The 24,949-nt window shown below is 42.0% G+C and overlaps 1 protein-coding gene across 12 annotated transcripts in view; it reads right to left on the reverse strand.

Moving 5' to 3' along the window:
- MAGI1 (membrane associated guanylate kinase, WW and PDZ domain containing 1) overlaps positions 1–24,949 on the reverse strand; it is a 713,080-nt gene that overhangs the window by 65,528 nt on the left and 622,603 nt on the right. For all 12 annotated transcript variants that reach the window (XM_049862789.1, XM_049862786.1, XM_049862781.1 and 9 more), the window contains 3 exons: positions 23,792–23,884; positions 16,125–16,307; positions 14,960–15,580 (listed from right to left, as the gene is read on the reverse strand). In XM_049862789.1, the coding sequence (XP_049718746.1) occupies positions 14,960–15,580; positions 16,125–16,307; positions 23,792–23,884 (897 nt within the window). The remainder of the gene's footprint in view (positions 1–14,959; positions 15,581–16,124; positions 16,308–23,791; positions 23,885–24,949) is intronic.

Here is a 24,949-nt window from a genome sequence, read left to right on the forward strand (position 1 = left end):
TCCCTCGAGGCTCTTCCTTTTGGTTTTCCCTTATCTTTTCTCTACCCTAAACAAACCAAAAGTACTGAACACAATAGGCCAAACTCAGCATCTCCTCTCCCTCCTTTCTCTTAAACTCCATCCAATCCCACAGAGAAGGTGGCTAGAGAGCAAGAAACCCTCCATCAGGACAGAGCAAGCCCTCGTCTCATCCCATCCTCACTGCAGTGCTGAGGTGGGCACAGTTGTACCCATATTCCAGATGAGAACATGGTGGCTCAGAGAGACTGCCCAAGGCTGGCCCCAGGCTGCACTGCAAGAAAAAAAAAAAATTTTTTTTTTTTTTTTCAAACCAGGATTAAAGGGAGATGGTTACAACTGGTCAAGTAGCAACTTCTGTGACTGAGCAGATACGGAAGTGACAACTAAGGAGAAATGGGGAAGTCTCACATTAAATTTCTTCCATTCAAATTCGACAAAAACAATCTATAAACTGATTTCATATGCTCATTAAAAGATTAATAGAACACAGCATTTCCAATTAAAAAAAACAAGATGCCTGTCAAAGGGGTTAAAGTACTGGTTCTCCATCAGGGTGATTTTATTCCCCAGGGGACACCAGGCCATGCCTGAAGATATCATAGCCTGTCTTGTCACAATGGCAGTGGGCCGGGGGGGAAAAGGGTGCTCCTGCATCTAGCCCCTAGAGGCCAGGAACTTAACATCTTACAATGCAAGGGGCAGCTCCCCACAACAAAGAATTACCTGGTCCATAATATCAATAGTGCTATGACAGAGAAGCCCTGGGTTAAGAAATAGACTTCTCCCTCCATTCACCATGATGTGAGTGAAAGCTGCCCAGGTGGCTTCACAGGGGAGCACAAGCTGTATTAACTGTGTCCTGTTAAGTCATGGGCGGCACTATTGTTTTTCTAAAGCAATCTTTTACTACTTTAATAAGTGGTATCTAAGACAAAATTAACTACAGAGAACATGAGCCATTTTTAAATTTAGAAGCAACAAAAATATCTAATAGAGCATAGACCTAATTCTGACAATCTCCAAATGCTTAAAAAAGGCTGGTTTGTCAAAAGCAAAGAGGTTTCCTGAGTAAACTGAATGCTTCGAAGCCCAGCATAGCAGGGGTGGGGATTTGGGGACCATGGTTTCAGGGGACATCTATGTCAATTGGCATAATAAAATCTATTAAGAAAACATTCTGCATCCCACTTTGGAGAGTGGCCTCTGGGGTCTTAAACACTTGCAAGTGGCCATCTATGATGCATCAATTGGTCTCAACCCACCCGGAGCAAAGGAGAATGAACACCAAGGACACAGGGTAATTACGAGCCCAAGAGACAGAAAGGGCCACATAAACCAGAGACTACATCAGCCTGAGACCAGAAGAACTACGTGGTGCCCGGCCATAACCGATGACTGCCCTGACAGGGAACACAACAGAGAACCCCTGAGGGAGCAGGAGAGCAGTGGGATGCAGATTCCAAATTCTTGTAAAAAGACCAGACTTAATGGTCTGACTGAGACTAGAAGGACCCTGGTGGCCATGGCCCCCAGACCTTCTGTTGGCCCAGGACAGGAACCATTCCCAAAGCCAGCTCTTCAGACAGGGATTGGACTGGACAATGGGAGAGAAAAAGATGCTGGTGAAGACTGAGCTCCTTGGATCAAGTAGACACTTGAGACTGTGTTGGCATCTCATATCTGGAGGGGCGATGAGAGGGCAGAGGGGATTGGAGGCTGACAGAATGGACATGAAATGAGAGAATGGAGTGAAGGAGTGGGCTGTCTCACTGGGGGAGAGCAATTAAGAGTACATAAAGAAATATATAGCAAGGTGTATATAAATTTTTGTATGAGAGACTAACTCAATTTGTAATATTTCATTTAAAGCACAATAAAAGTTAAAAAAAAAAAGACTGGTTTTTGTTTATGCAACTACAGGAAAACTTTTTAAACACAGATTTTTTTAACATGGGTTTTCATATGAATTGTCAAATAAAAGTGTAATACAGCTCAGGTTGCTAAATAAGGTGAGTTGGTAGTTGGCACCAGGAAAATAAAGGGGTTCCCTCTATTATGGCAGGAGAGGTTGGCGGTATTAGTGGTTCAGAGGCAGAATTCTTCCCTCCCACGTGGGAGTGACCCTGGCTGGAATCTGGGCCAAAGCCCCTCATGTGCAGCCACCACCCATGTGTCAATGGAGGCCTTCGTGTGGTGTAATTGCCAAACAGATTCTGGCGGAGTGTCTAGACTAAAACAGACTAAGGAGAAAGGCCTACCTATCTACTCGGCCAGTGCAAACCCTATGGATCACAATAGTCTGATCTGCCACCAATCGTGGGAATGGCACAGAACTGGACAGTGTTTGTTCCATTGTGCACGGGGTCTCCATGAGTCAGGGGCCCACTGGATGGCAGCTAACTAAAACATTATTGTGGAGTCTTGTAACTGTCCCATGTTGCAGCTTCCTAGCTATTATGACTATCACTCTATGAACAACTTTGCCTCAAATATTAAAGTCACAAAAATGGTAAATAAGAATTTTTCATGGCAAAGATAATATACTAAACGAGATTTCTAGAAAAAGAATTAAGGACAAGAAAACTGGGAGGATATAATTAATCTCACTGTATTGCAGGTGTTTGCTTGCATGCCATTTGTCTATGAGAGATTAGCACAGCACTGCTGTTCACTGAGTGAACGAAAGAACGAACAGATTTATTACATACGGTGGAGGGAATAAAACGTAGAAAACTTTAGAAATACAGAAAGACTATTAAGAAGGAGCTTGAAATAAATTCAGGTAACGACGTGGCACAAAAAGTATATTCCATGTCGCCAGTGGAAACATAATCCTCCAAGGGACCACGTGCTATTTTTAAAGATGTTAAAGATTCTGCCGTCAAGGTTTCTTAACTGAAAAGATTATGTTCACAAATAGGGGGCCTGATTAACACATGAGCAGGAAGAAAAGCAGCAAATACCAGTCAAGCAGAAGTTGGGGGATGTTTTTAAATCTGTAGGTGACAACACAAAAAAACACAGGCTTCCTAAGCACCATGGCAAATATTTAAGTCCAGGTGGTGATAAAGAACATGTGATTTAATTCGAGGGCAATGAAGGAAGGTGGAAAAATATTAGACAGGGCAAACTCCTTGCCTCAGAGAGCAGTTCTGAAACTGTTCAGCAACAGTTCAGAACTGAGAAACACTCAGAATAGAGGGTAGGAAGGAACCCCTTACAATAAACAGAAACTCAATAGAGAAAGGTCTGAAAACTAGTCTAAGAGGAGGCAGAACTACGGCGATATTCCTCATAGAAGAGGACTTGATATGGGAGGTGCCATCCAAAGATGTGGATAGGAAAGAAATTAATTTTCATATGGAACCAAAGGAAAGGTAGACATCAAACTCCAGAGGTAAGACAAAAATGCCTGAAGATATACCTTTTCTTTAAAAAAAGTATATATAAAATATATGTATATATAGATATTATATATATGCATATATACACATATTTACATATAAATAAATTAAACCCAAAACAAGGAAAAGTAGCCTGTTCCAGGAATTCTGAAATGCTGATGGTGAAAAGAAATGCATAGGAAGCAGGCCTACAGCAAGACTGTACACATCAATGTACTATATGGCTGCCTCCCTTCCTGCCTTCACACATGCAGTGTTGGCTCAAAGACAGCTGCATGCTGGGGACACCAGGCCAGATGTAGGTAAAAGGGAATGGCAGACCCGTGGCAAACTGGAATTACTGTCACCAGCTAAATTCATTCAAATTTAAAAATATTTTAAAAAGAGATTACTAAAATGCGCATGGATGGGCCGATATTGCCCAGGGACCACCAATTTGCAGTTCCAAACACTTCTTGCACTTCAAAGTGAGGCTCTAGTCCAGTGGTCCTAACCTGGGGGTGACCCTGCCCCCTCCTCCCGGGACATTTCGTAATGTCTAGAGATGTTCTGGATTTTCACAATTGGGGCAGTGCTACTGGCATCTAGTGGGCAGAGGCCAAGGATGCTGTTAAATATTCCACCAGGCTAACAAGAGTCTCCTACAACAAAGGACTCTCCAGCCCAACATGTTGACAGTGTTGAGACTAAGAAACCCTACTCTAGCTTCATGTCTTTCAAAAAGGCTCCGTTGTCACCCCTCATCCTCCCTGATCTACCTCTTGTCCAAATCTGTACTGCACAGAGTCAGAGCACATTTTACTGCTGGTATACCTCACGTAGTAGTCTTGCATCTGTAGCTAGGTTCTGCGTATGGTTTCCTCTCTCCTTATCCCACAGCTGTGCACAAAGAATGTCCTCAATCCTTGATTAAGATCAGCAATGGGTCAATGAGGAAGAGGCTATCACAAATATTATTAGAACTGTAAAATTAAATAGAAAAACAAACAAAAATCCTACAGCATAACCTGAATTGATTTTACCAACTACAAACCTCATATATATACTGCAATGGCTTACTTTTAGGAGAAAAAAGACTCTTCAAACCCAGTCCCATTTTCTGGATATTCTACATTTACTGACCCAAAGGTCAACTCCTGCTCTCCTTCATTTGCTGGATTCTCTTTCCTCTCGCCTTTTTGAAGACTTCACTCCTGCAGAGATTTCCCTTTCTACTCCGTATCCTCAGTTCCTGCCTCTCTTCTGAGTCATTCCTATCAGCACATAAGAACACCGCAGTGCTCTCATCTGAAAACAAAACAAACCCTCTCCTGTGATTACACACCCCTCTCCGCTAGGACCTCTTTTCTCGGATCCACTTTAGAGCAAAATCTCTTGACTTGTCTGAATTCCCATCCAACCTCCTCCGCTGACCACCCACTCCAGGTGGACTATGTTTGTAGCACTTCACAGGCCTTGCTCTCAAGGAGGTAACCAGTGCCACACACAATGTTCCTATCCTCTTGGCGGCCCCAGTCTTGCTAGAATCTCCTTGAAATGCCTTCTTCTCTTGGATTCCGTGACACCATATTTTCCTGTGCTTTCTCTATTCACACTGGTTGCTCCATCTTGGTCTTCTTTACGGGCACCTCCTCCCAAGCCCGACCTCTGAAGAGGGGGTCTTGGGTTCTGTCTTGACCCCTTCTCTTCTCTGTCATGCTCTTTCCCTAATGAAGCTCATTCAGCTCCATGGCTCTAAATACCATCTATATCTGTGTCTTACAAACTTTTGTGAATATCGTCTATGGTAAGAAATAGATTTTATACTATTTTCTTACACATACATATGTGTGTGTGTGTAAATATTTCATGAAGTATCTATCTTTACCTAGTAGAACACACTCTGATATTTTCTATTCTATGCCAAGAATAACACTGGTTGAAGTCTATTATGTTGATTTCATGGCCTAGTAATAGTTCATAGCCTACAATGTGTCAGACACTGGTTGGCAGGACAATGACCTGCAATGTTTCTCTCCTGCTCTAACCATGCCACTGGACAGACACTGGACTCCAAACAACTACATTTCTGCTCCACCTAGATGTCAAACAGGCATTTCACAACCATCGTGTTTAAGAAGGAACCCAAGATTCCACAGCCCAAGTTTGACCCACTCCCACTCCAGACTCTAAATCTTAGCAAATGACTCCTGCCTACCCAACTGCCCAGGCCAAAAATCCATGGATCACCTCTGGTGCCTCCCTTTTCTTTTCCCTCTTCAGTAGGCATCAGCAAACCATAGCCCATGGGCAGGCCACGTGAGGCTTTCTTGGAACACAACCCATCCATTTGTTTACATCTTGTTGGCTGGAGTAGTGGTGAGACTGTATGGCTCCTAAAACCTAAAGTATTTACTGTCTGGCCCTTTATAACCCCTGCTCTATAGTCAATCTACCAAGTCCTGTTGATTCAAAAAAAAAAAACACATCTCAAATTCACCTACGTCCTCTCCACCTTCACTGTTACCATTCTGGTACAAACTGCCAACATCCTTGCTCAGACCACTGCAATAGTCCGTAAAAGTCTCCCCCCACCCTCACTCCTGCTCCCCTAAAACATATTCTCCACATATACGCCAGAGGGCTTGTTTAAAACTGTTAATGGGATCTTGTTCCTTCACAGCTTTAAACTGAGTATCACACCCTCCCACTCCCTACCATTCTTCAGTCCATCTCTTTTTGGGGGCCTTTGCACTGTTTCTTCTCCCTAGAATACTTTCCCTTCACACTGTGCTTCCCTTCTCGGGGCTCACTCATGTTTTATTGCCTAATCTAAGCAGCTTTCTCACCCCGATCCTGCTCACTCCTGGCTTTATTTCTTCCTAGCCCTTCTCTCTGGCTGTTATGTTTTCCTTCATCTGTTTATTCCTGCCTTTCTTTTCTTCCTCGAGAATAAAAGCTTCATGAGATCAGGAGTCTTATCTGTTCATTTACATTTGATTCTGCTCAATTTCCAGTGCCCAGACAATGCCTCATGGGAGAAACATGTGGCAATCTGCTTCCGTAAAGATTTACAGCCTTGGAAACCCTATGGGCAGTTCTACTCTGTTCTATAGGCTCACTATAAGAACTGACTTGCTGGCAATGGGTTTGGTTTGTTTTCAGACAACACCTAAGGAGCAATGGTTAAGTGCTCAGTTGCTAATCAAAAGGTTGGTGGTTTGAACTTACCCAGAGGCTGAGTGGGAGAAAGACCTGTTGATCTGGTTCCATGAAGAGTGCAGCTTAGAAAACCCTATGAGGCAGTTTTATACTGTCACACGGGGTTGTTATGAGTTGAAAACCAACTTGATGGCACCTAACAACAATAGACAATGCCTGGCACATGACATTAATTAATGAATTTGTCCCCCAAAATGGGAAAACAAAGCATCTTTTTAACATTCAAATTCAGGGAGGGCTGTAAGTAGAATCCCAGGATAGTAATTCTACAGCTGATAGCCATGTCAATAATTCTAACTATAAATATCTACACTCTTCCAGAAAGGTGAAAGGGATATCACAACTCCTTAACGGGAATTATAAATCGCACACACATTTATAATAAATAACGCACAAAAACAAGTTACTCAGTGTATTTTTTTTCAAAGAGGATGAGACATTGGCTTGCAGAATTAAAGTAGGAGTTTTAGGTGTGCCAACCACTTTGTACTATGAATATAACTTAGGAATAAAACTCAAGTCCTCCGATCAAGTCTAAAACTGCATATAAATGTTAAAATAAATAAGTGAAGTCTGCTTTGGCTTAAAAGTTATAAGACCAAAAATCCATAAAGATGCTGAAAGTGACTAGTAATTTTTATGTGTTACATAACAAAATACAGAATCAAAATAGAGAGACTTTTTTATATTTATCTCATCTCTTGCTGTAACTCATCTCATATATAAGTGGGGTCTAACATTCTATAAAGAACTGTCAAATAAAATCCTTGATAACTTTAAACCATGACAGTAAACCAAAAGAGCAACTTAAACTTGCATTGCATTAGTAATAAAGGCCAGAAGTCTCCTTAATAAGCAAATGCAAATGCCATCCTGTTTTGGCGCCATGGAAGTGCAAGGAAGTTTGCTAATTCTAACTTGAACAGCTTCTAAGAGCTAGGAAGATACGAGGCAGCCATACTAGATCTGGAAGAAGCGCAGCCAGAATGCTCCTTAGAAGAGAGGATGGCAAGACTTTTTCTCACATACTTTGGATGTGTTATCAGGAGAAGGACATCATGCTTGGTAAAGTGGAGGGTCAGCAAAAAAGAGGAAGACCCTCAACGAGATGGACTGACATAGTGGATGCAACAATGGGCTCAAACATGGCAAGGACTGTGAGGATGGCGCAGGACTGGGCAGTGTTTCATTCCGTAGTACACAGGGCAGCTATGAGTTGGAATTGAGCTGAGAGCACCTAACAACAACAAGCCACATGTGGCTAAAGAACACTTGAAATGTGGCCACTTGAACTGAGGAACTAAATTTTACATTTTCTTTAATTTTCACAGCCACATGTGGCTAGTAGCTACTGTACTGGACATTTGAAAACATGCTTAATGGAACCAACGTGATTCACTGACTTGATGGAAAAACTGACGTGCTGATCAATGCGTGTGCTTGGCACCTACACCAGCCTGGAACTGAGAGCTCAGACTCTACAGGCAGAAAGGCCTGGGTTTGGATTCAGGCTCTATCACTTTTTAGTTGTGTAACTTAGAATTCACCAATTCACTGCTTGTTTCCTCAGCTGCAATGTGAGTGCTTACCTCACAAAGTTCTGTTGAGGATTACAGGTACCAGTATCCACTGCTATTAAGTCAATTCTGACTCGTGGTGACCCCGTGTATGTCACAGTGAACTGTGCTCCATAGGCTTTTCAATGGCTGGTTTTTCGGAAGTAGATTGCCAGGACTTTCTTCTGGGGCACTCCTGGGAGAACTCAGGTCTCCAACCGTTCTGTTAGCAGCTAAACACATTAACCACGCGAACCACCTAGGGCTTCCTCTTGAGGATTAGTGTTTATGGAAACAAAAGGCCTGGCAGTGGATAATTCTTTCATTCAATATATATGATTTTTAAAAAAATACTTACAATGTGCCTGGCACTATTTCAGGTGATGGGGACAGTGTAGTGAACAAGAATGGAGATCACACGTATGTGCAAGTTCGAGGGGGAAGAGCGCCGGAGTAGAAAGAGAAAATGCCGGATAGCATCTTACTCTCCGTGGAGCGGTGGGAGCAGGCTTCTGTGCAGAGGCCTGCGGGACGGCAGGGAGGAAGCCTGTGGCTAGCTGGAAAGAAAGATGCAGACAGAGGGAAAGCAAGTGTGTGAGCTGCCACAGGGCTTCGGAGTTTACTCTGAATGACGAGAAGATATTCTGAAGCGAGGAGGGACTTGATCCAATTGACTTGAAATGGTTCCAGCCGCCGTGTGGAGAATGTGCTGTAGGAAGCAGGGGGTCCTGTGGGGAGGCCAGGTGCCACATGATGGATGGCAGAGGCTGTGGGATTAGCCCAACCCTGGGAAATCTTTGAAGGTAGAGCTGATGGTGTTTGCTGACGTAAATATACAGGACTCCACCACTATCTGGACATCACTCTGCAAGCAACCTGAATTCCCATTTAGGAGGCCCTGCAGCTCAGCTGGAGATATTCTGGCAGTCAAACACAAAAGCGGTACAATTTGCAATTCTTTCTCCTGTCTAAGACCAAAGGGCAAAGGGCAGGGAGGCACCTGATTGCTGGCATAATCCTTTGGTGCACAGCTCACTGCAGTTCTAATTATGATGGTTTTGCATCATTTCAGAAGGACACACACACACACACACACACACACAGAAGAGCTAGTCCTAATAAGGAGCTCAGATGGTGAGATTCGACACTCCTTTTCCTGTTTGGATCAATGACCATGTAATGAACTAAATATCAGTAAATTTTGATGAGAATTAAGTGGAATCAATTTGTCCATGGACTTCAGATGTTATTCATTTCTTTAAGTATAAGAATCACCCCTAAACAGAGTATTGGAGCAGTATGTTGTCTATAACGCAAGAGGCTGTTTAGGATACTGGTTAAGAGCGCAGTCTCTGGAGCCAGATCTCCTGGGTTCAAATCCTAGCTTTGCCACTAACAAGCTATGTGATTTTGGGGTAAATCATAGAACCTCTATGTGCCTCAGCTTTCTCTTCTTTAAAATGGATTCAATATTGTACCTACCTCAGAGAGTTCTTATGAATTAGAATATGCAAAATGTTTAGAACCATGCCTGACAAATGTTTCTTTTTACTACAAGTGGTTTAAGTAAGGAGTCTTACACATGCTTCCCCAACCAAACCAGAAGTTTTCTCTTTGTTTTGTAATAACCAAATTTGGCAGTGGAGCTGACATCTAAGACACAAAGTATTCCTTCAATTTTTTTCCCTAATGCAGGAGCCAACCATCACCTCCCTCATTTCACAGAAGATCCCACTCAGAGTCACAGTGTGAACTGGTGGCTTTTCAATGTGGTCACCAGAACGGGGTGCTGAAAAGTTTACTTCACGTATGTGTGGATGTCAGTGCGCCCACATGCATGTTGCTCAGCACCCTGGTAACATGCCCAGCACACAGTAAGTACACAGCAAACGACAGTAGTAACGTTATCACTTCTATCATCATCACCACCATCATTTCCATAACTAATTTTGTTTTTTAGTATCTCTTGATCATCCTTCTAAAGTTATGAAGTATAATCATAAAGCTGTATGACTAATTTCTACCGTGACCTGCGGATTGATTTTCATTTATTCAGCTGGTATTTACTGAGACCTTACCATGTGTCAGGCTTCCTGTGAGGTGCCAGGATGCAAGAGTGGAAGTCAGACCGGTGCCTGCCCTCCAGGGACTCTGACATTCCATTACTTTACATCCAGATCACGTTGCTTAATGACAGGACACAAGCAGTCATATAGCTCGTACAAGCTGGAAAACAAAACATCGCTTCTCCTACTGCTGTGATCGGCAAAAGCTACTGGGAGGCTGTGCTCAAAATGAGCATCTCTGATACAAGTCCTGCTTTCCATCCTCCTCTCCCAAAGGAGAAGAATGTGGTATTTGGGAACTGAAATCTGTTGCTTATAAAGTAGGCTTTAACAGAAGAACATTACTAAGCATTGAGAATGATTTTTTTGTTTTTTAGTTTTATAAGCTTATTTTTCCCCCAACTTACATGCCATAGAATCAAAACTAGAAGAAACCACAGGGGCCAGAGCCTAACTTTGGCTGCAAGTCAAAACTGTACATTGGAATCACCAATGGATCTACTTAAAAAAAACACAATGCCTGGACACAACACACTGAGGTTAAGACTCTCTGTTGGTCCAGGGTTTGGTTCTGTGGTTTGATTTTTTTTTTTTTTTTAATAAAAAGCCATCCACCCAATTGCTTCTGATGTTTGGCAGTAGTAAAAATCCATTCACTTACCGTGTGACTATTCTGTGTCAGGAACAAATGCTACCTTTTCTACATCTCTCTCTCTGTTCCATTCTCTCACACACAGAGAAGTTCAGAATTATTATTCCCCTTTTTTCAGATGCTAGTAAGCAACTTGCCTAAAGTCACAAAGCCAGTACGTAAAGGAAGAAGCTGGGATCCAAACTTGCATGGGTCTGGCTCCAAAATCCTGCGGTCTTTCCTTTACCCAACAATGCAGTCATTCTCCAAATAAAATTAGAGACATAAAGATTATCTAGTTCAAAATACTCTCTCTCTTTTTTTTTTTTTGGATTAAGAAATGAGCCTCAAGGCAGGAGTAGCATCTTGCTCAAGAAAACACAGTAACTAAAGAGGAGACTTTAGGCTAGAGACAGCTCCTGACACCCCAGGCGAGCTCTCTTCTTACGTTCTTTCTCTCAAAGGCAAACACAGACTCTCCACTTCCACAAGGCATCACCAAACTTCTCTGGAAACATGCTTTTCTGACCCAACACAAAGTTACCTCTTAAAGAGTGTCACCCCTCCTAACAACTGTGAATGAGCCAGACATACAAAACATTTTACACAGAGGGTGCAGGTTACTAGAACAGAATCCCCTTTTAAAGTGAAAAATCTTTGTGACAAATCAAATATCTTTTTTAAATTCAAAAACAAAAACTGTGTATTTAGTAATCACTTTCTAGCTTGATTTTTCAAGCACCTCAAAGAAGCCTCTCGGCTTACATTATTGTCAAGTAAAATGCTTTTCAATGCAAATGCTATGTTAAAAAATAAAAACATAAAAAGGTCTCCCCTGACTGGACAGCAGAGGGAGGAGGAGGACAGGACCCATAATGGAAAGACGGGAGCCAGGCTCAGAGGGAAGGTGCTGCCTTTTAGAGAGCTGTGAGTGGTGGACCAGAAGGCAGGAAGATGTTCACAGAGAGGAAGCTTGTAAACAGATCAGTCATGGTCCCAGCTGCCTGGGTGTTTGGATGGACAACCCCAGTAACTCCAAGCCTGACCCAGGAAATTGTTCTATTCCCTGAAATTTACCAATGATACTTCAACCTCTGTTTGGTTTCCAGGTAGGGGGAAAAAAAAAGAGAAAGAGACTAAAAATACTAAAGATGAAATGTCCCAGGTCTAGACAAGAACAAATGTCAAAAATGAGCTCGGGATATTAAGAACGAAAATGGATGCTGCAAACGTAGCCAGTTCTGCCCTAAAGTGGAAAAGACCTCTTTGAAGCAAAAAAAGTCTCATCCTTGAGACATGAATTCCTGAGAATCACCAACGGTGCAGATTTAGTGAGTTTATCAATCTGCTTATGAGGAGTTATGACAGAGATGAGATTCATTAAAAAGAATCAGTGAAATGGCCATTTACTTCCTCATTTAACGTGGCTGCTGTTTTTGTTCCTTCATCAAACCTTCTCATTATACTCCCACCACACAGGAGGGATGATTAAAAGTCAGCCCCAATTTCAATAACTAATGTATGGCAGAAACAAATATATTTATATGCTTTTGAGAAAGACTAATAGTGGCTGGTGCTAGACTACCAACTGCAGACGCACGAACTTTCCATCCTCTACATCAATCAAACACAAGGCATATGGTGTATTATAGAGACTGCCGATGTAGGGTGATTTTAAATTACTCAGGTTCTGGAATAAACTATGTAGATGTTGACTAATATGCCAATATATTCTGGATCGCCCCCTATTAATTCAATGCTATAAAATGTAATGGCATTAACAAAAAGAATTGAGAGAAGACAAACACACTTAAAATCTAGGGGTGTTGTTGTTAGCTGCTGTTGAGTTGGCCCCCAACTCATGGCAACCCCATGCATAAGGGATCACAACACCGCCAGGTTCCGGACCACCACCAGGATCAGTTGCTGATCTGACTACTGTGAACCACAGGGTTTTCACTGGCTGGTTCTCAGAAGTAGATCGCCAGGCCTTTCTTCCTAGTCCATCTTAGTGGAGAAGCCTGTTCCGTATCATAACAACACACAAGTCTCCGCTGACAGCTGGGCGGTGCTGTGCATGGCGCACTGGCTGAGAACCAGATCCGGGTCTCCCGCGTGGAAAGTGAGGGTTCTACCACTGAACCAGCACCGCCTCCGAAAATCAAAGGGTATGTTTCTGTAACTGGCTGTTTGCAAATCCATTACAATACGGTCTCAGTAATTATTTTAAGTCAGGTTGTCATGAGGCTTGCTTTATTTTGTGGTCCCCTTAAAAGTGAAGGCAATGAAATAGAGAAACTCCTCACATTGGTAACAGAAACACAGGAGCAAATATATGAGGGAGGAGAGCAGGGTAACTGTCAGGTAAGACTGAGGCAATCAGAGAAGCCCCTGTTGTACTAAGAACTATTGAAAAGTTTCCAAGATGTTGGCCACAGAAATCAGCAATTATACAAAAACCGGAGCTATTTAGACTTCAGTAGGTAGAGCAGACCACCAGAGTGTATGCCCCATTGTGGGCTGGGGTATCCTGACCTCACAGGAAGTAGTCCAGATCAGGTAAGAGTAGACTGCAGCTGTGAAAGCACTCTGTGTCTGTAAGAACAGGCATCATCATCGCTTTTATGCTCAGGTCACTTCCCACTACATCTCCGTCACTGTTCAAAAAACAATGATCTGTGCAGTCAGGGGTCCAGGGACAAGAACAATTTTCAAAATCCTACTCTTAGAATAACATTTTTAAGAATAAAATCTGCACGATGCCTTTTATAACTGTTCAAGAAGGGTTGAGTGAGAATTTCGCTTCACAATGACTGTTGCTCTGTATTTTGGCTTTCCTTCCAATGGCCCTAACCATTTTGATAGCAGAAGATGTAGCTTCATGAGAGCATGAAAACACGGCTGCCATAACATAAATTAGTTCTTCTGCTGCAATGGAACCAAGAAGACATAAAAGTCTGGTTCCTTATCTCTTTACAGATGGCTAAAATATGCTGTGCATGAAACAAATTATGTTGGTATAAGAACTGGAGATCCAACCTATCTCAGGCCCATTGTGTGAGACGATCAGTCAAGATTAGTCACAAGCATGTATCCAGGTGCAAGACATTTCCACACTGTGGAAAACATTTCTCAGTATGTGACCCTGGGGGTTCCAGTGGGGCAGGAGTTGGGGAGAAGGAAAAAAGCCTAATGTTTTAAGATTTAGAACATCCCCATTCTCTGGAGATCTTTAAGGGCTTCGTTAAAATGTGAGAACGTTGAGGTATGTTTTTAATGTGATTGGTGGGGCTGTTGCTCCTGCAAAGGATAAATAACCACATGCCCATTCATTCATTCATTCACTCATTCATTTGCTCATTCAATACCTCTTCATTCATGAATACCTAGCAGGAGTCAGGTATTGTGCTAGATGCTGGGATACAGCTGTCCACAGGCAGACATGGACTCTGGCTTTATGGAACTTATATTCTAGTGGAAGAGAGAGAGAAAATAAATAAGGGCACAAAAGAATGACTTGCGATAATAATGACTATGATAAAGGCTACAAAGAAATGCAGTGAAGTGGTAGACACAAAATGGAGGTATCAGGGTAGAGACCAAATGGAGGTCTTGGGGGCTACTTTAGATAAAGTGATTTGAGAAGCCCTCTCTCAGAAGGAGACCTAGATGAGACGAGCCAGCCAAGGGACGAGCCAGGGAAAGGGCATTCCAGGCAGAGGGAACAGGAAGTGCAAAGGCACTTAGACAGGGAAAGGCTGGGAGCGTTGAAGGAACAGAAAAGAGGCCCCTGTGGCTACTGCATAATAAGGAGGAAGAGGAGTGTGAAATGAGTTTGCAGAAGTGGCTGGGACTCATTTTGCAGGCCAAGTTCCGGAGACTGAATGTATAAACCAATGCTCCGATCTAAAGAGACTAGCATTTGGAGAAACCAGAAGGCTTCTTAGATGCACTTCTAAGTATTTGCATTAAAAATGATCTCAAAAGAACAGACATAAGATACGCCCTAAGCAGCCACCTGAAATCAGTGAGATAAACAAGGGATTTTGAGTTAAAAACCAAAGAACAAAACCTACATACCTCCTCTTTGCACCAACAGCGTGACCTCACTTCCCTTTGGACATTCGATCAGCATATCCACTACCTGGTTGTGAGTGAGAGCTTGCACGTTCTTCTTATTAACTTCCACTATAAGATCCCCTTCTTTCAGGCCTCGGCACCTTGGACTGTCAACAATCTGTTTCACTCTTTGGCCGCCACCACCAGGACTGTCTGCGATAGTAAAACCAAAGCCCATTGGCCCTTTGACTATATGAACAGTTATAAGTTCCGGCTGAGTGGCTATGGAGGAAGCCAAAGAGACAGTATCATTGGGGTAACCATGGGAACCACTTGAAGCCACATCAGCGGGGCTGCTGGGCCTGGCATCCTTCACACTGTTGACTTTGCCTGTTTTGCTGCTGTGGCTGGCTGGCGAATCATAGGTCTCTTGCCCATTCACAATTATTGGTTCTTTATCCAAAATGGCCACGGAGGTCACCAAACTTGTATTGGGGTCATCTGGGTCAAAAGGCAATGGATAACCTCGGCAGAGCTCAAGGTCCACACTGGCACCAATGGGAATGGACTGGAAGATTTTCACAACTTGAGCGTGCGTGTGTCCCAAAACGCAGGCGTCATTCACACTGACGATGACGTCCCCTGAAAAAGGTAAGAGTTTGGGGTTAAAAAAAACAGCACCCAGCCCAGTTAAATCAATACTATAATGTTGTGTTCTGCCCACACAAAGGTGAACTGAAACTGAATTTGGAGGTGGGCGCAAAGAGACTGCTTCTGTTATTATTTTGACTGCTAATAAGGCATTCTTTTAGCATCTAGTGTCTTCCCTGCTAGTGAGAATACGATAATCACTGAGAGAACACTGAGGCTTTCTTCTAAAAAATTCTCACTGCAGAAACTCAGCTTCAGAATTCATTTATTCAAATGAATCTATATTTTTAGTAAATTACTACTTTACTGTATTCAGTGGCATCCTAACAGCCCCCCAAGGCTCAGGTGGTTTCAAAGACTTTAATCTTTACAAGGGTATGAAAGTATGTAATGGGGGGATCTGGCTCATTCTCAAGATTTTTAAAGGACACGTAGAACCCCATGAAATCACGATGTTATTTGGTCCTGTCTGGGTCCTGAGTATAAATCACACCACTCAGAACATGTTGGGGTTTACTTTACTTGGTCTCTGTACCTGTTTCCATCTTGCCGTCCAATGCGGCAGGCCCATCTAGGACCAAGCTCTTGATCTGGAGAAACTCGTCTGGTTCATCCCCTCCAACAACTGTGAAGCCAAAGCCACGACTGCTTTTCCGCAGTTTCGTGTGAATGAACTTGCCTTTTAACTCAGAACGGTTTCGTGTAAAAAAGGGTTTGCCTAGAGTAAAGCAAAAAAGCAGAAGAAATGTCACCATGAGCGAAAAAGTGAATTAAAAAAGATGCAGAATGCAGATAACTCTTCAGGCTTATACACTAGGGCATCTGGGCATATGCATGTCTTATGGAAGCTCTATTTATTTATTTTTATTCTACTTTAGATGAAGGTGTACAGAACAAACCAGCTTCTCATTTAGTAGTTAGTACACATATTGTTTGATGTTGGTTAACAACACCATGACATGTCAACACTCTCCCTTTTTGACCTTGGGTTCCCCATCACCAGCTTCCCTGTCCCCTCCTGCCTTCTCATCCTTGACCCTGGGCTGGTGTACCTCTTTAGTCTTGTTTTGTTTTATGGGCCTGTCCAATCTTTGGATGAAGGGTGAACCTCAAGGGTGGCTTCATTACTGAGCTAAATAGGGTGCCCAGGGGGCCACACTCTTGGGGTTTCTCTAGTCAGGCCAGTATGTCTGGTCTTTTTTGTGAGTTAGAATTTTGTTCTACATTTTTCTCCAGCTCCGTCCAGAGCTATTGTGATCCCTATCAGAGCAGTCAGTGGTAGCCAGGCACCATCTAGTTGTTCTAGGCTCGGTCTGGTGGAGGCCATGGTAGATGTGGTCCATTAGTCCTCTGACTAATCTTGCCCTTATATCTTTAGTGTTCTTTATCCTCCCTTGCTGCTAAAGGGGTGAGACCAGTGGAGTATCTTAGATGGCCACTCACAGGCTTTTAAGACCCCAGCCGCTACTCACCGAAGTAGAATGTAGAACAATTTCTTTATAAACTATGTTATGCCAACTGACCTAGATGTTCCGCAAGACCATGGTCCCCACAGCCCTCAGCCCAACAATTTGGTCCCTCAGGGAGTTTGAATGTGCCTATGGAGCTTTCATGATAAGAAGTTCTCTTGATTTCACAATAAGGATGTTCCTAGGCCATTCTTGGAGTCCCTGCGTGGTATAAAGGATTAAGTGCTCAGCAGCTGAGTGCCCAGAGGCACCTCAACAGAAAGGTCTGGTGATGTGCTTAGAAAAAAATCAGCCATTGGAAACCCTGTGGAGCACAGGTCAGCTCTGACGAGATCGCCGTGAGTCGGAATCAGCTTGAAGGCGACTGGTGACTGGGAGGTCACTTTGGCAGAGGGGAAGGATACTGTGTATCTGTAGCGTGTCAGATGGAAGGTCCAACAAAAGACACAAGAGAAGGAGGAAATAGGTCTCAACTGCCTGACACACTTCCTTGGTTTCTGTTAACAACAATTGAGCTGCATGGGGTTCTTCACAGAAAACGGACTAGGTCTCCGTGTTTGTTTACAACACGGCTCCTGATGTGCGGCCTTGGGCTTGGCTTCTGCTTGTGAAACCAATGGGTACAAACACTTTTGCTTTAGATCAAACAGAAACTCACTTTAAAAATGCACAGATAATACCAGGAATCCTATTGTGGCAGAATAATTCCATAAAAAATATACAATTGCTACGTTAAAAATTAAAATAATCATTACTTTTTTTTTTTACTAAATCGTGAATTCAACTGATTTTCACTACTAATTTGAGAAAGTCCAGGCATGTCCACTGCTAAAACTTATTGTTTAAGAAAAGCTAAGGACATATGGCTCAGGATATTAGAAAAAAAACAAACTAAACTAAATAATTACTAACAAGAGCCATGCTGCTCCAAATTCAGCTGTATTATTTAAAATAAATTGATAGATATATAGCTAAGTTACTTCCAAACCATGTAACCTAAGGTTTTATTTAGCTTTCTTTGATACATTCACAAAAACTATCTGGACACTGAGCAAAAAGTTTTATTTTGAGCTTGCCATTTCTCTGTAATTGAGATACTCAGTGTAATTTCTCTGGTTATGCCAAACAGTGGACACAATTCCATCTCAGACTCTTTCATTTCTCCTAATTTTACTTCCTCTTACCTGCCCTTGCCACAGTTTTCCCTATCTGCCCCTTTTCTTTGTTACAAAAAATGTTATCAAGAAGAAAAGAAAAGAAAAAATTTAAAAAGCAGAAACAATTCCCAATCCCCACAGTACTAGGAGCCTGGCACCCAGGAAGGAGAGTTATTTTGGGTTAGTTATATCTAAAGGCTTAAAAGGTCTCTGGGCACACATACAATTTTTAATTGCATATTTTAAAAGTTTCCGTCTCCTGAAAAGGCTATTTTAAACTGTCTGCACTCACAGTCTGCTCACTAAAACCTCCAGTGCAATCTGGAAGCTTGTAGGAGGCTTTTCATACCACAGCCCAGTCAGTGTGGCTAACAGAGGCAACACCTAGTGGAGATCCATCAGGAGCTTCCTCCGCCGAGGCACCAGTCAGACAGAAAATGGAGGACAGGGGAGATAACCCCCTAAATTTACTTTCAGGGTGGGGGTGTGAATGGTCTATGCTCTTGAGGCGGAGGTTGGTGAGTAGCTCAGGGAGCTAGAAGGGAAATACGCCCAGTAAAGCAGACACATAAGTGGTTGTCATTGGCTCAGTGAGCCCCACTCTGACAATCTTAATAAAAACTGCAAAACCTACCCCCCCAACATTCCCAGCTCCCACTTCCTGCTACACTCTTCCTACCACTGGTTTGGCTTTCGACTTACTGCCCGCCCCCATTGCATGGAAGGCATGCTCAGGCATGCACACACGCCAGCAGAAGGAAAGCCCTTGAGGTTGGGGATTTTTGCTTGTATATCTAGTGCCGAGAATACTACCAGTCCTTGGTGGTGCAAACGGTTAACACGTTCAGCTGTAATCAAAAGGTTGACAGTTTGAGTCCACCCAGAAGTGCCTTGGAAGACAGGCCTGGAGATCAACTTATGAAAAACCAGCCACTGAAAACCCAACGGAGCACAGCTCTCCTCACACACTTGTGGTTGCCGTGAGTCGGATTCGCCTTGATGGCAACTGGTATGGTATGGTATGGCACAGCACTACCAAGAACACTTATGAGCTCCAAAATTTTTTGTTGAATGAATAAATGAACGAACAAGTACACAAAAATAAAATTTAACATGTCTCTGGGAAGGCTGAAAAGATGGGGTTGGGTGTTTGAGCTTTTTATCCTATTCGTGGGCAAAGCTGCAATATGTGAAAATGTGCCTGGCAGTTTATCTGAATGAGGTGGTTTTTAAAAAAGGTCCATTAGCATATTCTGTACTTAGAATGTTTTCAGCTTAATACAGACATGAGCAGAGCTTTGAAATTACACCACTGATCCCCTTTTTCGACACTTAACTAGGGAAGGAAGATCAAAGGGCTTCACATTTATGCACATTTTATTACTTTTTATATGTGGGTGGGTCAGTAGGTAATATAGCTTTTGGAAAGAAATGTTTTTCTCACCCCAAGAGGTGGAATTTGAAGCTCTCTGCTGCAGCCCTGTGGTACATGTAATTTTTAAAGCAATTCTAAATTCTCTGTTGAACAAGTCACCAATTTTAAGACTTGGTTATATATGAGAATGACTTGGGTAGCTTATTAAAATGTGTGCCTACCCTAGACTCACTGAGTCAGGATTTTCTGGGCCTTGGCTCAAAAACCTGCACTTGAACAAGCCCCCAGGCCCTTTTTCCCTGGAAAGGCAGAACCATTCTTAGCACCAGGGTTTGCATACCTTAGACCTGTGCTGTTCGACAGCATTTTCTGCAATGATAGAAATGCTCCATACCTGTGCTGCCCAACACGGCTGCGCCTAGCCACAGGTGGCTGCCGAGTGCTGAAAGTCAGGTCAGTGTGACTATGGAACTAAATTATTAACTTTATTTCATTTTAACTAATTTAAATTGCCACACACAGCAAATGACTTCTGTATTAAATGGCACAGGCTATGCCATGAGGTGTCTCACCAAAAAAATAAATAAACAGGTTTTAGCCCAAAGCTTAACTATTTCTAATGACAACTGATTGGGGTTCAAATCTGGACTCTGCTACTTGCTTGCTGTGCGGCCTTGGGCAAGGCATTGAGCCTTTCTCTGCTGAGGGTATCATGTGCAAACTGGATGTAATGACGGTACCTACCTCACATGAGAGTTGTAAGGAATAACCATGACAAGTAATATAAGCAAACTTCTTAGGGAAGTGCCTGGCACACACACACACAAAAAAAGCACACAATAGGAACTCAATAAATATGAGTTGTTATTATTTTGTTGATGATGATAGAGTTGTGGAGAAGGGGTGGCTGTGAAGAGTATTCTTCAAGTATAAGCATGAAGCTGGAAAGTTTGTTTTGTTTGTAACTATCCTCATACAAGCACATTTCTTTAAACAATCCCTTGCTGAGACTAGAAACGTGCTCTTGATCAGGGGAGAGCTTGGTTAAGCTGTGAATTTAGCAGAATTAGTATCAGACCATCTAACGAAGTTACCTACACAGCTCCATCCTGATAGTGTTATCAGGAGGCTAAATTATAACACTTAACTAGCAGGCAGGTAACCAAGAGTCGTAACCAATGAAGCTAACATACAAGTTGATACTTTCACAGTTGCAGCTTAGAGTCAGAGGGTATGAATTTAACTGGCTTCTTTGGCGTGAGTTATATCCATCGATTAAAACTGTATCTGAAAGACGAGGACCAGCATGGAGACTATACACTAGAAGGGCTCTAAGAATAAGTGAGTAGACCCCAAGGAAAGTTCAGTGAGTTTAAACTTTCACACTCCAGTATGAGACCCAAGAGGGCTAAAGAAAAAAAACAAATAAAAACGCCTACAAGAAAAGAAAATTAAGACTCTGAGACGAAGTTCCTAATACAGACAAATATCTCTAAACCCTTCAGTCACTTGGTGCACTAAGCATAGGGTGCCCAGAATCTAACTTTTAAAGATTTAATTTATTTCATATCTAAGGCAATTCTTTAAGGGAAGCTTGATGCTAACTATGATGCATGTATGTCTGTATGTAAGTAACACATATATTGTTTCACTCAACAATAATTTCAGCACAAACTAGATATCAAGGGAGGATGAATGGCAGTTAAAAAAACAATCTCCTGCCTCCATGGGATTTAAAGTCTAATGAGGGAAATACTGTTATAAAACCCACCCAGAACCCAGTTCCGTTGAGTCGCTTCCGGCTCATAGAGACCCTATAGGACAGAGTAGAACTGCCCCATAGAGTTTCCAAGGAGCGCCTGGCAGATTTGAACTGCTGACCCTTTGGTTTGCAGCCGTAGCACTTAACCACTACGCCATCAGGGTTTCTGTTACATAACTAAACACACAGATAAACACTAATTGTAAACTGTGCTAAATTCTATAGATGAGAGCTACAGGATGGTAAAAGTGCAGAGAACAGGAGAATCTAGCAACGATGACAGGTAAGGAAAATCCTCTCTGATATTTAAGCTGGGACTTGAGACAAGTTTTTTTGTTAAGTGCCATCCAGCCGATTTTGATTCATAACAACCCCATTTGACAGATCAGAACTGCCCCCATAAGGTGTTCTAGGCTGTAATCTTTACAGGAGCAAACTGCAAGATCTTTCTCTCACGGAGCCACTGGGTAAGTTCGAACTGTTAGCCTTATGTTATCAGCCAAGCACTCAATTGTTGCACCACCAGGACTCCTTTGAGACAAGTAAGAGTTAGCAAAGTAAAGAGTGAGAGAAAGACAGCTGCAGACAGGCAGAGGGAACAGAATATGCTAAGGCTCTGAAGCCGTCCACAGCTTTGCTGGCTCAAGGAACTGAAAAAGGCTGGTGTGGCCAACTTACCATGATCAAGGGGGAAGATGAGATGGGGCTGCAGAGGGAATTTTATATTTAAAAAATCTTGAGGAGGCCATACCATGCTGACATTAACTAGTACGTAATCATCTACTCTGTTCTATCCTTATTAAAACCATTATCGCCATAAAAAGTGTCCCAACTCAGAAGAAACTATTTTACATAAATTGACATTAATACAACTAATCTTATGACAGTATCTGCTAGAGCGATACATTTTTTTCTTTTGAAAATTATAACAGAGGAATAAAAATATAGAACAGAATTATGCTATTTGTCTTTTTATGTCTACTACAACTATACCTCTTAAACACTGTAAGGAGCAAGACAAACTTTAGAGACTTTTCAGTGGTTCTTTACCACAAACATACTCCAACTCTATCAAATCAAACATGATACTCTTGTACTTTTCTTATTAAAAAGAAAAAACCAACACAAAAACAGAACAAAAGCTTTTCTTAACATTTAAGAGTAATGAGGTCTGAAAGTAGCAAGATTCTGGAACTTCCAATTTTCAGAAACAAGTTTCTATAGGGGCTCATACTATTAGGGAATGAAAATAAGTTAGATATACTGAAACATCTTAAAACACATAAATACCAAGATCCGTGTCAAGAAGAGGGAATGAGAAGTTAGAATACAATAATATCAAACCATTTACATTCACAGAGAAATCACCAAAAAACAATCACATTGACTAGAATCTTAAAGTATCTAATTCTGACTTTTATGTTTTTTTTCTTTTTATTACTGTACTTTAGATGAAGGTTTACAGAACAAACCAGCTTCTCATTAAACAACTAGTACATGTATCGTTTTGTGACATTGGTTACCAACCCACAACATGTCAAAAATCTCCCTACTCAGACTTGGGTTCCCTATTACCAGCTTTCTTGTCTCCTCCTGCCTTTTAGTCCTTGCCCCTGGGCTGATGTCTTGTTTTGTTTTATGGGGCTATCTAATATTTGGCTGAAGGTGAACCTCAGGAGTGACTTCATTACTGAGCTAAAAGGGTATCTGGGGGCCATACTCTCGGGGTTTCTCCAGTCTCTGGTCTTTTTTTGTGAGTTAGAATTTTGTTCCACATTTTTTCTCCAGCTCTGTCCAGGACTCTAATTCTGACTTTTAAAAGCATCTTATTTAATACTATGTTAAATATTTTCAGTTTCTAAATCAGTGATTTACAACCCAGGAATGATTTTGCCCCCCAGGGGACATTTGGCAATGTCTGAAGACATGTTTGGTTGCCACAAGTGATGTGGGACTGGGGGAGCGGAGGCCAGAGATGTTACTACCAAAAAAAAAAAAATCCTGTTGCCATTGAATTGGTTCCAACTCATTGGTTCCAATTCATAGCCACCCTATAGGACAGAGTAGAACTGCCCAGCAGGTGGATTTGAATCACCAACCTTCTGGTTAGCAGCCATAGCTCTTAACCACTGCACTACCAGGGCTCCTAAATGCCCTAAAAATGCACAGGACAACCCGCAACAGAGAATGATCCAGTCCAAAATGTCAACAGTGCTGAGGTTAAGAAACACTGGTTGTTAACAAGTAGTTGAAGAAATTTATTCAAAAAAGTTTCTAATTTTTCTTGACAAGTCTGATTAATAATGGATTTATATTTATTTTCATTATTCATATATTTCACTATCAGAGGAATGACTTGGGAGTTACAAGAGTCCACTTTAAAAAAAAAATTAGATTTTTGAAGCTAAAACCATAATGCAATTATAAAAAACACTTTACCCTGAAGTGGAGCTTCTCTGGCTGGCTCCAGATTGCTTGGGGGGTGGCTTGGAATAACAGGAGGCACAAGGGCTGAGTGGTCTTCTGTCCATTCTACAAGAAAGAGGAGAAAGTTTCTGTCAAATGGCTGGTTGACTTACTCAGGATTCACTTTCCTAATAATAAACCCAAACCAATAAAACCTGGGGCAGACAGCTTAGATGAAAAGAAAATTGTTATCTAACCGCACTCTATGTTTAGGAGATCAAGACCTTGATCTCTCTTTCTCTCTCTCTCTTTGGTCCAAGACCTTTGGGAAAAGAAATATGATGGAACCAATAAAAGTCCCAGGTCTCTCTAGCTGGAGAGTCCACAGTGAGACCAAATAAGAAACATCAAGAAAGATAGAAAATCCACTAAGGCCATCCCTAAAAGAGAGAAATGTCTCTAATGCAATGGACTGCTGAAGCCCGTTTGGTTTAGGGAGGATTTCAGCATTTTTCCAAGGTGCTATTTGCTATCATCTCAAGTGAAATCCAAATGGGACCCATTACTGATACTCTTGGGTCCTAAGTGTGGCTGGCCTTATTCATCGCAGAGGCCCATAAATGAATTGCAGTGAGTGACCCTTGAGATTTACCCCCGAATCACTTTCCGTTTCACCTAACTAGACTCAACTGCACACTCCCATTCTCCCAACTGCACTTTCTAACTTTACCAAGTTTCACAAGCTCAGGAAAAATACAAAAAGTTGAAAGAAAAAAATAGAAAAGAGATCAAGGTAGAGAGAACAACTTTCCAAACTTAGGCAAATGTGTGTACACACACACACACACACACTCAAATATACTGTCTACAGTAGTGCTTGGCAAACTAGGGTCCCCTGAGCCAAATCTGTTTCACTGCCTATTTTTATATAACCTATGAGCCAAGAATGGTTTTTTACATTTTTGAAAGATTTAAAAAATTAAAAAGAATAACATTTTGTGACACATGCCAATTACATGAAATTCAAATTTCAGTGTTCATAAAAAAAGTTTTATTGGAAAATGGCCATGCCCATTTTTTTCACATTTTGCCTTTGGCTGCTTCCCGGCTACAAGGAGTAGTTGTGTCAGAGACTATGTTGCCTGCAAAGCCTAAAATATTTATTACCTGTCCCTTCACAGGAAAGGTTTG

This window comes from Elephas maximus, chromosome 20 (assembly GCF_024166365.1).
Source record: "Elephas maximus indicus isolate mEleMax1 chromosome 20, mEleMax1 primary haplotype, whole genome shotgun sequence".
Classification (NCBI taxonomy): Eukaryota; Metazoa; Chordata; class Mammalia; order Proboscidea; family Elephantidae; genus Elephas; species Elephas maximus.